The sequence below is a fragment of the Petaurus breviceps genome, unplaced genomic scaffold (assembly GCF_028583685.1).
Source record: "Petaurus breviceps papuanus isolate PSGF00001 unplaced genomic scaffold, PetGlider_PUasm1.0 216, whole genome shotgun sequence".
Taxonomy (NCBI): Eukaryota; Metazoa; Chordata; class Mammalia; order Diprotodontia; family Petauridae; genus Petaurus; species Petaurus breviceps.
Window position 1 is genome coordinate 2,121,783 of NW_027185867.1, and position 16,211 is coordinate 2,137,993.

Sequence of the window (16,211 nt, forward strand, 5' to 3'; positions counted from 1 at the left end):
ATGAAAGTGGGTTTTTTTTTTCCCCTCCATATTCTTAAATAGAAACTAAATTTCCCTCGAGGTCAATTCTTTGATAAAATAAATTACATACAAATGGAAACTCACTAACACTATTGTTAACTTGCCATGAAAATGAGACACAATCCCAGGAATCTCCATAATTTGTTTTATCCATGATTTAAAGTTTCTGCATGTAGATAAATGACATTTGAAAAATATCAAATTCAAAACTTTCCCCCAAAGATCTTGATCTATTTTCATACTAAAGATTAATTTATATTTAGTTGACTTGCAAATAAACTATGCTATGTTTAACACCTCTTCTCTCCAAATTCAATCATGCACTCTATGTACTGTTACACTCTAAAACTGAAACATTTAACTCTGATCATATCCCAACAGACAGAACATTATTAGTTTCACTGAAGCTTACAATTCATGAACATTTCTTTAATATGGCTAATATTTATCAATTATTTGAGAGAAAGCAGTTGATATATGCCAAGTTATCTTCTAATAAAAGTATATACTGGTGGTATAGCAAACATTACGGTACTATTTGATATAATGGCATAATTAATTCATATATATGCAATAGGCTCCTTTTAAAATTGCAGAGATAAATTTTAGTTTATTTGAACTTTTCTAGAGAACTGGGTGTTTTGTTAATTATTTCTAAGATTCTAAGCTAAGAATTAGGCTGATCTATTGCTATTTGAAAGTATTTCTGACTTAATCAATAAACTAGATTGCTTCCATAGGCTCAAATATAAAGGTGGATACCAAAACAAAATATACAAGAATCTATGTTAATATGCCTGTTTTTCCTCAAAAAGAGTAGTCCTAATTCTAGAATAAGAAATATACATATCAGTCAAACTTTTATTTCTTTAATCTTGACCATCAAATAATCTCTAAAAGGTCTCTATTTCATATGACATTAAGAAGTTAGTTGACGAACTGTTGAAGAATGGAACTGGAAGAAGTAGCATTAACACCACGCTCAATTTTATGCTACAAATTTATGTGAGCTAATAATAAATAGGTTGTTACTAACAAGGTGATCCTACAATTGCTCCAAAATTGCTTCCCTAGTCCATTCACTACAGAAGCTCTTCCAAACTGTTCTACTGCTCTCTGCTGAAGACACTGCTTCATATTTTGACAAAAAAAATTTAAGACCATTCAATGAGAGTTTCTTCTTCTTACCTCATCTCACATTCCTCTGACATAACCCTAAAAATTGAGAAAATCAAAATGATTCTATTCTGTAACTGATTTCATTTTGTATCACTACCAACATTTTGTATAAATCATGCTTCATTTGTCTCTGAATTAAGTTTGGAAGTTCAGCTTTTCAGTAAATGATTTGTTGTCTCTGAGTTAAATTTAGTTCTGTTTTTCTACAAATTGCTGTTCTATTCTTCTATCAAGGAAATTCATAATCCTTGAAGATTACAGGTAAACGTCAGGGAGTCTGTTCTGTCATCTCTGAAACCTTGACTGTCCTTTAAGAAAGTCTGGCACAAACCAGACTTTCACTGTTTCACTAACTTGCCATGCAGGTGGACATCACCAAAGAGCTATCACAGCAACAAAATAAAAGGAGGAGTTGTTGCTGGTCCTGCATTCCAAATTTCCAGCCAATCATACTGTCCTCCACATCTATGATGCTGTAGCTTTGTTACCAATCATACTGTTTTTCCCATCTACGATGCTGTCATCTAGTTTTGGGACGTCCCTGTTTTTGTCCATAAAAATGATCTGTCAGCCTTCATTCAGGATGTTTTTTGGCCTGCTGAGGAGCTAAGAATCCCTTTTATTGATGACTGCTGGCCTTTAAACTGAATGTGCTCAGGGTTTTATACCTCAGTTTACCTTAATTTCTATCATGACAACTCCACTACTCTGCCATTCCCACCTCAGGTGAAGAGGTAGCACTTTTCCTCACCAGGGAGAAGAGGGACTGGGCTTGATTGTTTTTGCCTTTCTTTGAATCCTCTGCAATTAGCACAGAGCTTGGTACATATTAGGTGCTTTAATAAGTGTTTCCTCACTGATTCTTAAGTCTATCTCCTCCCATTTTCCCCAGCAGATTTTCTCCACTTTCTCCATAATTTCTCCCTATCTACTTGCTCCAACTCTCATTGCCATGCAGCTTTCAACCTTAAAAGACTCTCACTAAAGCCCACTGAATAAACATTTCTCTAATACAGCTAACATTTACCATTTATTTGAGAGAAAGAAGTTGACCAAAGGTAAGTTGTTTTATTAGAAGACAGTTACGTTTCCTCCCCTTCTTTGTGAAAGAAAAGGTCCGGTCCTCTATACTCTCGGTTTCCGCTCCCTTTCTCATGCTCTTCTAAACCCTCTGCAATCTAGCTTCTGACCTCATTCGACTGAAACTGCTTTCTCTAAAAGTTACCAATCTTAAATGTCAAATCTAATGGCTTCTTCTTGATTCTCATTCTCCTTGACTTCTCTGCAGCATCTGGTATCGCTGAAGATTTTCTCTTCCTTGATACTCCCTCGTTTCTGGGATCTTATAACCCTGCTCTCCTTGGTTTTCCTCCTACCTCTCTAATCACTCTTTCTCACTGTGTTTTGCCCTCCATTTCGGCCCTGAGTCCTCTTTCTTAGCTATAATCTCTGACACAGAAATCTCATCAACTCCCTTTGCCCTCAATTAGTATGTCCATGCAGATGAAGACCAGATCTACCAGTCTAGGTTCTCTCCTACACATGCATCACAACTGCCTTAGGCATTTCCAAATGGATGGCCCACAGGCATCTCAAATTTACCATATGCAAAACAGAACTCATAATCTCTCCTCTAAAACCCAAAACTCTTAACTTTCATATTACTGTTAAGGGCACTACCATCCTTCAAATCACCAAGCTCCTGCTTTCTCTTTCCCCTCATGTTTAATTGACTGCTAAATCTTGCAATTTCTTTCTCTACAGCACTTCTTGCATATAACCTCTCTACCATACAGTCATTCTAGTTCATTCTCACATCACCCTTTTTTGTGAGCAGTCTTCTGATCCACTCAAAATGATTTTCCTAAAGCATGGGTCATGTTACCCCCCCACCCAATAAAATCTAGAGGCCCCCTATTACCTCAGAATCTAAATATAGTCCTTTATTTGGTCTTTAAAGCTCTTAACAACCTGACTCCTGTCTACTTTTCCTATCTTCTTACATTGTATTGCTGTAGTGTAGTGTAGTATAGTGTAGTCTAGTGTAGTCTAGTGTAGTCTAGTGTAGTGTAGACACTATGACCTATTACCTCTCCATCTCCCATCTACCTGTATTTGCACTCGCTATTCACCATATTTGGTATGTGATCTCTCCCAACCTTCAACCCTGGTACTTCCCTTAACACCCAGCCCAAATACCACTACTATATAACCTTTCCTGGTTCCAGTGCCTTCCATCCTCTCGGGATTTATACTGTATCCTATTATTTAGAACATGCATTATTTAATGCTCTTTGAGGCCAGGAACTGATTTTTCTTCTTTGTGTGCATCCCCAAGGCCTGTACCTAGTACATAGTAAGTATTTAGTGAATGTTTTCTTTCATTAATAGAATGATGAAAATAAGAAGCAAAAAACTCTGGAACAATCCTATTTTCTAACCATATATACTTTAAAAAACTTAACTACTCTGAACCTCAGTTTTCTCATCTGTAAAATGGCTATAACAATACCTACTGTGCCAACCTCAAAGAATTGATGAAACAGATAAAGTAATACAATGGAAAGTATTTTTTAAACTGTATGTTTTATTATTTTATTTAATTTTATTTGTATCTATTTTGTTAAAAGATTCTTCAATGTAAGTTGAATATACTGAAGATAATTTTACTTTCACCAAAGGTAATATCTGACGTCTGTATATACAGTTCCATGGAAGATTTACATAGTCAATCAAAAAACATAAAAAGTTTTGAGAGTAAAAGAAAATTTGAAGGAAATAGATGAACACTGTCATTTGAAAAATGACATCCAAAAAATGAAAAAAAGATGAAAAAAAAAAACCCTGAAAGGCAGCATCTCCTTTTGTGAATGCAGATAAATATCTGACCGATATTCAGAAACTTATTACAATACAGTTTATTTTTGTAAACACACCTACCAACAAAAGCATTAAGAAAAATAAAATTACTTTTTAAAACAAATTAATACCAAGAGAATAACCATCTAACTAATTTGTAACTTTGATTAATATTAGAGCATTCAGGGTTTTAAGCTTTTTTCTCAGACTTACCTCTGCCCATTTGAGAATACAGGTAATGCAGAAGATATGATTACAGTTTTCAGGAAAACCAACTTCCTTCTCTAACAGGCAGGAAAGACATATTGGGCATCTATCAGCTTCTTCATATGGAATAACAAGGAAATGAGGACACACTCTATTTTCTTCACCTAACAATAAGATAATAATAATAGATGTGATCTCAAATTTCATATTTATTTCACATCTAAATTTTTTTTAAAGTTATATAAAAAGAATGCAGTTTTGAGAACAGCAACATCTTGAAAAACTATTATATAAGCAACCTTACCTTGATTTTGTAACCTAGGTTTTGCTGGTAAGTAGAAGAGAAATAAAAAAACAAACATACCTTCAATGTCTTCATGCTCCTCATTCCCCACATTTAAAATATTGTTATTTTTCTTCTTCATCTCTTCTTGGAAAGGAGTTCCTAAAAGATCAATCAGGAGAGGCAATTTCATGGCTGTTTTCTCACAATTTTTTTGCCTAGTGGGAGAGTAATCAGAAATTTACAGTAGGAATAGTACAGTATTTATGTATACATGCCTAAAAACTGGTCCCTGCGGGGTGGCCAGGTAGCACAGCGAGTAAGAACACTGGCCCCAGAGTCAGGATGACCTGGGATCGAATCCGGGCTCAGATACTTAGCACCCACCCAGAAATAACTGGCCATGTAACCTTGAGCAAGTTACTTAACCCCAACTGCTTAAAAAAAAAAAAAACTGATCCCTACATTCAGTTTTTGTAAGCTAGTGGTAATAAGGCACATACAAATGAAACAATTTAAGAGAGCATCAATCAATAAATACTTATTAAGCACCTGCAATCTCCATTCATAATAAGTTCCTAAATTGAAAGAGAGAAGAGAGAAACAGAGGTTGCATACAATGTAATTTGGGGGAGAGAAAAAGGGAAAAAGGAGAAAGGGGAAGAAAAAGGAAAAGAGAAAGGGAAAGAGTAGAAATTGTGTGAGAAAAAGAAAACCCAGATGAAGGGGAGCATATCATAAAACTGAACTATAGAATATCAACAGTAAATACAGTAAAGTTTAGAGAAAAGAAAAATATGTGTACAGAGAGGGAAACGTAATAGAGGGAAAGGGAATAGAGAAGGAGAAGAGAAGAGGACCCTAGAAAGAATCTGGGAGAACACTCACAGTTAGGTGGGAAAGATGTGGATAATGAGCCAGATAAGGAAACTGAGGAGGGGTCAAACAGATAAGAGTTAAAATGGAAGTAAGGTCATAAAAACACAAATGATATGCAGGAGGAAGAGGGTAGTCAACAATATCAAACACAACAGATAAGGTCAAAAAATATTTGGATTAAGAACATCAAATCTGGCAATTAAGAGAGCACTAGCTAACTTTTCAGAGAACAGTTTCTATTTAGTGATGAGCTGGAATTCTAGTTACAAAGAGTTGAGGAGTGAAAGGAGAAGCAGAAAGTGAGGACAGAAAACTTTTTCCCAGCATTTGGATGAAAAAGAGAGAAAGGGGATTACAGAGTCTCATAAAGATTCTATAATTAGGGGGGAGATTTGGGCATGTTCTACAGCAGTATATTAGGAACCAGCAAACAGAGGAAGGTTGAAGATACAAAAGAGGAAGAATTACTGAGAATACAATTTGTCGGAAGAGACAAGAAAGGAAGGGGATCAAATGTATATGTAGAAGGACTGGCCTTGGAAAGGAGAAGAGACACATCTTTGGCAGAGAAAGACTAGGAAAAAGGAGTCAAAGAGTTTTGAGATGGAATAGTATGACAAAAGGGTGAGTTCATGTCAGACAGCCTCAATTTTTTTCAGTAAAATTAGGAGTTGGGTAAGTAGAGGAGGCTTCAGCAGGGAAGAGAATATCTGGAAGTTTCTGTGGGGAGAAGAGAAGGACTCAGGGAGACATTAAAGAACTGTGTTCCTTCAGTGAGGCCAAGTTGAAGCTGGATAACATGAATTTGTAATGTATCTGTCAGCGCAGTTGTGAGATTTTCCCTAGCTTCATTCAGAAGTTTGTGAATAAAAATGGAAGACAGAACAAGGCAGACAAAGAATTTAGGAGTTGAAGAGAATGTACAAGTGAAAAGGTAGAAGTGAAAGGAATGAAAGTCTCACTAAGGGTGAAGAACAGGTATAAGAGAAAAAAGCAGTGTAATAATAGGAGGCTTTGGTCAGAGAGTATGTCAGTGTATCTAAAGTGGAACACCTGTGGGTAACAGTAAGTTCAAGAGTGACAATCCCCAGGCATCTGAAATGGAATGAAAGTGGGACTCCTGTAACTTGAAGAGTCTGAAAAGGTTGGGGAGCTGACAAAGCTACATGAATATTAAAGTCCCTCAGAATAAAGGCAGAAGTTGGGAAACAGGAAAATGTTGATCCAGGTGCTACAAAAGAATGATTTGAGGGTCATGAAATTTTGGTTATATGCAAAATTTTCAATTTCACTTTTTAAAAATGTAAAAACATTTAAAATTTTAATTGCATTTAAAAGGAGGAATGGTAACTGGGTCAAAGGTGACAAAGGAAGAGTGGAAATAAAGATGGGAAGCAAGGAATATTATACAATTCCCCTTCCAGAACCAATGAAGTGGGGGAGATGGTATGAGATGGTGGTGTCAGTGAGGCAGAGGAAAGCAGAGGATGTAGGGGCAAAGGTGAGCCAGGTCTCTCTGAGGACTGAAAGATATAAAGTGTATGAGAGAAAGAAGTTTCAGATGAAGGGAAACATATCATAAAATATCAAACTACAGGTTGTCAATAGTAAATACAATAAGAGTTTAGAGAAAAGATTAATAAATGTAGGCTAGAATTATCAGGGAAGAAAAGTAATTTAAACTGAGCCTACAAGAACTAGTAGAATTTAAAGTAGAGATACAGGATGCAAGGGCTGGAATGAGCATAGTGCTTCAGGATCATATCACAGAAATGAGGATCACCAGGCAACTCTACATTGAATAGAGGGAAGGACAATTAGGTAAGGGAGAACCAAACAATGAGGGAATGTGAATCCCAGATTAACAACTTTTGGACTTGACTCCATACCCAAACACTCTGGGTTCTAGAAATGATTAGCATGATAAAGGTGGATATTTTAAGAAATTTAATATGATGGGAGATGAATAGATAGAAGAAACTAATGATCTCCTAGAGCTGGTACAATCTGTACCTTAGCAATGAGATGAAAGAGGACTAAACTAAGGTGACAGTGGAAGAAATGAAGATAAATATTTCAAAAGAAAAAAACCACAGAACTTTGTGACTACGGAAGAGGGCTTTTTTGGTTTGTTTTAATTTGTTTTTCTAATGCTATAAACTGAAGGAACTGGTACCATAAACAGAAAGGGAGAAGATAAAAAAAGGAATGGGTTTGGTGGGCAAGAGATGCATTCATCTTAACTACTTTAAACATTTTGTAGTTAATACTTATATTCATTAACAACTCCTGGTGTTGATTCCTAAATCTTTTTTTTCCCCCATCAAGGTAATTGGGGTTAAGTGACTTCACCCAAGGTCACACAGCTAGTAAGTGTGTCAAGTGTCTGAGACTGGAATTGAACTCAGGTCCTTCTGACTCCAGGGCCGGTGCTCTATTCACTCAATTCATTGCAGCACCTAGCTGCACCCTTGGTTCCTACAAGGCACGTAATTTAAATGAATTATCTGGGTATTTCTGGGTACTTCTTGAAATAGGAAAGTTCTCATTCTACCACTCCTCTCCTGGACCACTTCCTTGTCATGGCAGAGGGGCTTGCACTATGAGATATGCCATGCAAGGTTATGACAGACAGGTCATACTTGAGGGTTCTGACAGAAGGTGATCTACAGGAGAGAAAAAGATAAAATACTCCATGATCTTTAACAAGAAAATCCCATGAACAGTATTAAAATGATAAATGATATGACATCAGAAGATGAGCTTCCTCAGGTCTGAAGGTGTACAACACCCAACTGGGGAAGAGTAGAGGGCAATCTTAAATAGCTCCAGTACAGGGCAGCTACTTGACACATTTACTAGCTATGTGACCTTGGGCAAGTCACTTAACCCCAACTGCCTTGCCTTCCCCCCTCCAAAAAGACCAAAAACAAAAACAAAAAAATAGCTCTAGTACTAATAAAGCAGCTGGGCCAAAGTAGAAAGGAAGCTCAGTTATGGATGTGTCTAGTGAAAAAAGCAAAGTTCGAGGCTGTAAGGGTCATTGCACAGGAACATGGAATCTATGAGCCACACTAAACTGGAAATATTAAAGAAATAATAAAGATATAAAAATATCTTCAGTGTCAGTGAACTTAAATGACCAGGAATAGGTTAATTTCATTCAGATTTACATATACTACTGTGGACAAGAATCTCTTAGAAGAAATGGAGTAGCCCTCATAGTCAATAAAGTGTGAGAAAAGCCAGTACCGGATATAATCTCAAAAATGACAACCATTCAATTCCAAAACAAATGGTTCAACATCACAGTACAAGTCTATTCTTCAACCACTGGTGCTGAAGAGGCTAAAATTGATCAGTTCTATGTAAGCCTACATCTTCTAGAAATAAAAAGATGTCACATTCATCAAAGGGGATGGGAATGCTAACACAGGAATCCAAAAGGTAATTGGAATAACAAGCAAATTTGGCCTTGGTAGTACAAAATGAAGCAGGGCAGGGACTAATAAGAGTTTTGTCAAGATAACTTGGCAGTCATAGCAAATACTCTTTTCAACAACCCTAAAGGCAATTGTACACATGGACATCACCAGATAGACCAGACAGAATCAGATTGATTATATACTTTGCAGCCCAAGGTGAAGAAGCTCTGCACAAGATCTGAAGCTATGACTCAGATCATGAGCTTCTTATATGGCAAAATTCAGACTTAAATTAAATAGGAGAAGAAATGGAAGCTTTGGATTTTATATCCTTGGGCTCAAAGATCACTGGAGATGGTGACTGCAACCATGAAATTAAAGGCACTTGCACTTACTTGGAAGGAAATCTATTGCAAATCTGGACAGCATACTGAAAACGAGACAAAATCTTGCTAACAAAATCCATGTAGTCAAAGCTATGATTTTTCCAGTAGCAATATATGACTGCAAGAGTTAGAATATAAGGAAAATTGAGTGCCTCAGAATCAACATTCTCAGAAAAGCCTTCTTTACATGATTTTTTTATGTGAGAAATTCCAACTCTCCCTTCCCCCTTCTCCCACTGCACCTCTCTCACCCCTACATTTTTTTGAGATCATTCCAATATAACTGACTCATGCTTGTGCCCTCTATCTGAAAGCCATTAGACGGTACATTATCATCTTCCCATGTAAGCATGTAAACAGCTTTTATTTTATTAAAGAGTCCCTTATGTTTTTTATTTCCTGTTTACTGTTTATGCTTCTCTTGAATCTTGCATGTGAACATCATATTTTCTATTCTGTGCTGGTCTTTTCATGGGGAATACTTGAAAATCCCCTATTTCATTAAATACTCCCTTTTTTCCCCTGAAGTTTTGCTAGGTAGATTATTTTTGGTTGTAATCCTAGCTCCTTTGTCTTCCAGAATATTATATTCCAAGTCCTCCAGGTAGTCTGATAATTCTTAAATGACCTCTCCTAGATCTATTTTCCAGGTCAGTTGTTTTCCCAATGAGATACTTCACATTTCCCTCTATTTGTTTCATTTGTTTGAGTTTGTTTTATTGTTTCTTGATATCACATTGAGACATTAGCTTCCACTTGCCAAATTCTAATTTTTAAGGAATTATTTTCTTTGGTGAGCTTTTGTGCCTCTTTTTCCATTTGGCTAATTCTGTATTTTTAAGATCTCATCTTCAGTGAACTTTTACACCTCTTTTTTCAGGCAAATTCTATTTTTTTGTGCCTCTTTTACCCTGTTATTAATTCTCTTTTCATAGTGCATCACGCTCATTTCCTTCCCCAGTTTTTCCTCTACCACTCTTACCTCTTTAATTCAGGAATTTTTCTTGGGCTTCTGTCCAATTAGTATTTTTCTTTGAGGTTATCCTTGTAGCTGTTTTCACACTGTTGTCTTCTAAGTTTACAGGTTGGTCTTCCCTGGCACCACAGTAATTTTTTATGGTCAAGTTTTTTTTTATTTTTTTTGCTTGCTTATTTTCAATCCTATTTCTTGACTTTGAACTTTACATTAAAGTTGAGTTCCACTCACCTACAGGTGGTTAGACACTGTCCCAAGTTTCAGGCTTTTTCGTACTGCTGTTTTCTTAGCTAGTTCTGGGAGGTCTACAAGTTTTTGGTGCTTCCAAGGTGGTGTGATCGAATAAGAAATGTAATCCCTGGTCTCCTGGTCTGCCCTCTGGTCTTTACCCAAGAAAGGCCCCTTGCTCCCCTGCAGCCACGAGCTCTAGCACTCCTCTTGGCCCTGGCATTGCAACCCAGAACTAGGTATGGGCAATATAGTTGTCAATTAGCCCCAGCTGCATCCAGTATCAGCAAAAGGTCCTCTGTAATCTTTCTGACCAGTTGTCCCAATCCTTTAGTGTCTCTGGGCTAAGAGCTCCTGAAACTGGTGCTGTTGCTGCAGCTGATAAATTCCAGGCTGGGTCCCACCCTGTTGTCACAGACCTCCCCGGCTCACCTCCTGAGTTGTCTTAGGCTAGAAAAAGGTCTGACCTTCTTTTGGCTCTTGATTTGAGGAGTTATTCTAAAGTGGTTTAGAAGGGAATGTATATATTCATACATATATACATATGCTTAAGATTCTATCTGGGAAGTGGAGCAAAGGTGGCAGAGTACAGGCTGCAACCTGTGTGGGTGTGTATGTATGTATGAATATATGTATGTATATAGACACACATAGACTCAAATGTATATATAGTATATACTCTAGTAGGCATGTGTACACACACGTAGATTACAAATATTACAGATATTACAAATACTGACACATGCCTAATTACATGTTTACATACGTTATTTATAAAAAACACACACATATATCAATTAAATGAAAATTTAACACAGCACTAGGAAACAAAATACCTGTATTATATTCCCTTATCTAGCACTTAATAGTTATGTCAATTCAGAAAAATAATATATCATATCTGGGTCTATTCTCAAAGAAAATTTAGAACATGCAGTTGCCTGGAGGTATGATATGATCCCTTAAGGTCCTTTCTAGTTTTCATGCCCACAATTCTGTTTTATAATTAACATCATTAACATCACCAAGTCATTTTAAGAATCAGGCAATCCAAAAAAGCCATTTTTTGTCTTCTATATACCAAGAGAAAATTTTCAAGACCCACATTTTTAGAAGTTGTGCTGAAATAATTCCACATCTTTTGAAAACTTTTCTAACTGCACCACACTCCCAATGAAGCAATTCCATCCATGGACAAATGGAATCACTACCAAAGGGCAAATTCATTAAAGACTTATCTAGTGATATTCTAACATCCTTTATTTGGCCACTCCAAAAAATTAATGCTAAAGCATTGGCTGAGAGCTCCCCCTTCTCCTCTCCTCATATTACCTTAATCAAGCATCCATCTTTCCCAACTTATTCCTCCTTTACTCTGGTCTCACATAAAGATGTAACATTTTGTGTTGAGGACAACTCTCTTACATGCCCTCCTGATTCTATCACCCTTCCTTTCTCCTCCAACAGACTGCCCCCAATATGATTCCCACTATCTCTCTAAATTTTCACCTCTTGCTAACTACTGGCTCTTTCCCTGCTATCTACAAATTGCCCATGTTCCCTCCAACCTTAAAAAAAAAAGCCCTAACTAGATCCCTTCCAGGCCCTTCTCCAGTTGTCTCTTCTCTCCTTCTCTGTTAAATTCCTCAAGAAAGTCATCTATATTTAGTGCCTCTATTTCCTTTCCTTGAACCCTCTTCTAAACCCTTAAGAACCTGACTTCTTTCCTCATCTTTCAAGTGAAACTATTTTCTCCAAAACTATCAATACATCTTACACCAAATCTAATGGTCTCTTTTTGATCTCTCATTCTTTTTTTTGCCTTAGCACCATTTGACACAGCTACTACTTCCTTTTGAATGTTCTCTTCTCTCTGGGTTTTCCTGCCATTGCTCTCTCCTGGTTCTTCTCCTAATTTGTCCAAAGACTCCTTTTCTATCTCTTCTGATGATTCTTTATTAATGTCACATCCACTATTACTTTAGGAATATCAGGATTCTCCCAATCCCCCAACTTTGGTCTCACCTTCAACTATCATCACCTATCCTCATACCTTAAAATGAAGATTGAGGACCTTGAGCCTTGGAAATAGTAGTTCCTTTCTAAACCCTTCAACCTTTCAACTTGGAGCCTCAAGACATAATCTAGGAAAGTCATCCATATGGAGAATGGGCCCTTCATACCTACCACCACCATGCCAACTGCTTACCAACTAACATTAATAATAAGGTAAAGCTCAAGAGACCCAATAGTAAAACCCACCCCTCTCCCAGACCACTAGCCCTACTTCGAGACTGGCTATCATTCAGAGAGCAACCCTTTTGGAAAAAGAAACCAACCAATCCCACCAACTGCCATCCATAGGTAAGACAAGTCAGTATAGCTAAAGCAGCAAGGTACCCTAAGGGAAGTAGGAGGGAGAATACAGCAGGCAAAGCAAACTACCTCAATAACTACCCTCCCCCTTTATATACCACTGGAGACAACCCAGAAATTTAAGTTTAAAAGATCCTGGAATAGCTTTAGCTTCACTCCCAGAACAACAGTCCTACTCCTTCACCAGCCTCTGTTGTAATAATTTAAATAATCAATTCTTGTCGATGCATGTAGCATGGAAAATAAAGAGGCTGGAGCTCCTGCCTACTCAGCAGACAAAGCTACAGAAGATCTAGGATAAAAAGTTTTCAACAAAGTCCTGGGCACTTGCCAATCAGCTTTGCCACTGTGTCCTAAGGACAATGGGGTCTTTAACCTGTCTTGCAAGTGAGACCTCCTATTAGTTACCTACCCCTATTAGAAAGTGAGCTCCTTAAGAGTGGGAACCCCTCTATTTTTCTATTGGTATCCTCAATGTTTAATAAATGTTTTCCCATTCATTAATTTACAAATGCTAACTCAGTGACTGCTTAAAAAACCTTAAACAAAAAACCTGGTTACTCTTTCAAGAAATCATAAAAAAGTTGCCCAGAAATATTAAAATCAGAATGTCACATTACACATTGCATGCACGTTCTCTCTCTCTCTCTCTCTCTCTCTCTCTCTCTCTCTCTCTCTCTCTCTCTCTCTCTCTCTCTCTCATCTCCTGAAATGAACTCTAAAATGAAAACCTTCAGGAATGCTTTAGTCAAAATCTCAAGATTTTAGGTAAAAATATATATATATTACAAACAGAATGAAAGAGTTCAATTAGCAAGGAACCAGAGTTAGCTTCATATACTACTATGCTTTAACTACACTAAAAGGGAGAAAATTTTAGAACACAATTTCAAAAGGCAATAGATAAAGGTTTACAGCCAATAACTTGCCCAGCAAAACTGAATATAAACCCTACATGGTGAAAAGGAAAATGATAATGTAATAAGGGACATTCTAGTATTCCTGATGAAAGAACAGAACCAAGGGTTTTGTCCTGGGTCTTCTTTTCCCACTATATTATGTGACTTGATGGTCTCATTGGCTCCCATGAATTCAATTATTTATCTCTACGCTGATGATTCTTAAGCTACTTATTCAGTCTGAAACCTCTCTGCTGATCTCCAGTCTCACATGTCTAACTGCATACTATATTTCTTGAACTATATGTTCTATTGACATCTGAAATTCATCATGTCCAAAACTTAATTATCTTCCTCCATAATTTTCTTTCCTTCCAAACTTTACTATTATGGTCAAGGACACACTCCCACCATCCTCCCAGCTACCTAGATTCACAATCTAGGTTTGACTCTGAAATCTTCATTCCCTGTCCACTTCCCACCCCTTCTCTACCCCGCTCCCCCCCAATTTCCAAACTGTTGCCAAGGTCTTTCAATTTTAGCTTATTACCATCTCTCACGTGCACACCCTTCTCTTTTCTGACACTGTCACCATCCTAGTGCAATTCCTCATCACATTACACCTGGACTACTGTAATAGCAATAGTTTGCCACAAGTCTCTCCCCTCTCCAGTCTATCCTCTCTCCACTTAGCTACCAAAGTGCAATTCTGACCATGTCACCCACCTATTTAATAAACTCCAGGCACTCCCTCTCACTTTTAGTATCAATTATAAAATCTTCTAGCTGGCTTTCAAACACCTTCACAATCTATTCCTTACCTTTCTAGTCTTTTTCATACCTTACAACCCCCTCCTGCCCCCACATACTCTTCAATCCAGTGGCACAGGCCTCTTTTTTCTTCTTTGAACAAGACTTCATCTCCTGACTATCTTCTCTGGCTAGCCCTCAGGATTGGAATAATTCCCAAATTCTCTCCCTCTTTACCTTCACCTCCAAATTTCCCTGGCTTCCTTCAAGTTCCAGGTATAATCTCATCTCCTACACAAAAGTCTTTCCTGGTTCTTATTAATTTTAGTGTCTTCCCTCTATTGACTGTTTCAAATTTGTCCTGTAATATAACTTGTTTGTATATAGCTATTTGCATGTTTTCTCACTCATTAGATCGTGAGCTCCTTGAGAGCAAAAACTGTCTTTTGTGCCTTTCACTTTATCTCTAGCCTTAGCACAGTCTGGGAAGCAGCTGCTGTTGTTGCTTAGTTGTTTTTCAGTTGTGTCTGACTCTTTGTGACCTCATTTGGGGTTTTCCTGGCAAAGATACTAAGGCAGTTTGCAATATCCTTCTCCACTAATTTACAGATGAGGCAGACAGGGTTGAAAGACTTGCCCAGGGTTACACAGCTAGTAAATCTCTAAAGGCTGGAACTGAAATCAGGAAGATGAATCTTTCTGATTTCTCACCTGTTACACAATCCACTGCAACACCTAGCTGTCCTGCCTGGTACACAGTAGGACTTAATAAATGTTTATTGACTTATTAGGGAATATTTTGTAATGTGAACACTGAAACCCAAAGAAAAAAAGAAAAACCATTCATTTCAGCAATCAGAAGAATCTGTTAAACCATGAAGTGCTTATATTCTGAGAGAGAAAAGAGGCAAATATCCCCTCAGATTCCTAATGTCTTCAAGGATCACAGAACTAAACAGGCCAATCACAGGATCTTCATGTGGTTTTGTACTTTTTAAAAGTGAGCTTAAAAAGGAAAATAAAAGGAACACAGAAGAATATCCTAGAAGACAAAGAAAGGAAGGGGTATAATTTCATAAGTCTCATATCTGGAGCATAAAAGAGTAATATATAAAAGTATTAGAGAAAGTTATTACATGAACATCACTTATCTGAAGCAAAGGATGGTACTGTGAATGCTTGCAGTCTGAGAAAGATTAATAGTAAAACCTGCAAATAAGCTAGCAGGGACAGGGAGAGGGAAGAAAAGGGTTTAAGTAGGATAGTAGATCCAAGAAGAAAATAGTCACAAGTCAATCAAGCTACAATTTCAGGAAATGAATCATAAATAGTGATCGAAAGGAAAGAAAGGGGCAAGAACCAGAAAACAGTCTAAGATGAGGAAAAAGAGACGGGCAATGACATGGAAGCATATCACTTTAATAATGGATCACTAGCATTGATGATATTCTTTTACCTAGTTTATCTATTATCAATTCTTCTAATGGATAAAAGAGGTAAATAGTGAAAAAAAGTATAAGAAGATATGATGAAGGAAAACACATCATCATAAAGGAAGGTGAATAAGATCAACTCCTCAATAAAATCGAAGTGTGTAACAGGAAAGATTAGAAAGGAAAACCTAACAATATGTTGTTTGTTTATATGAAACATATTTGAAACATTTACATAGTTAAGAGGAAGAAAGAGGAGAATTAGTAAGTTTCAGGCAACATCCAAAAAGCAAAGAAGGAGATCCAGAAA

The 16,211-nt window shown here is 37.1% G+C and overlaps 1 protein-coding gene across 4 annotated transcripts in view; it reads right to left on the reverse strand.

Annotated features, from left to right (window-relative positions):
- The window catches only part of SCAF11 (SR-related CTD associated factor 11), a 91,665-nt gene that overhangs the window by 51,714 nt on the left and 23,740 nt on the right, over nucleotides 1-16,211 (reverse strand). For 2 of the 4 annotated variants that reach the window (XM_069094249.1, XM_069094250.1), the window contains exons 2-3: nucleotides 4,631-4,711; nucleotides 4,273-4,430 (exon numbers count right to left, since the gene is read on the reverse strand). In XM_069094249.1, coding sequence (XP_068950350.1) covers nucleotides 4,273-4,430; nucleotides 4,631-4,691 — 219 coding nt within the window. In that variant the 5' untranslated portion in view covers nucleotides 4,692-4,711. Of the gene's footprint in view, nucleotides 1-4,272; nucleotides 4,431-4,630; nucleotides 4,768-16,211 lie in introns of all 4 variants that reach the window. The other 2 variants (XM_069094247.1, XM_069094246.1) reach the window with 1 other exon arrangement.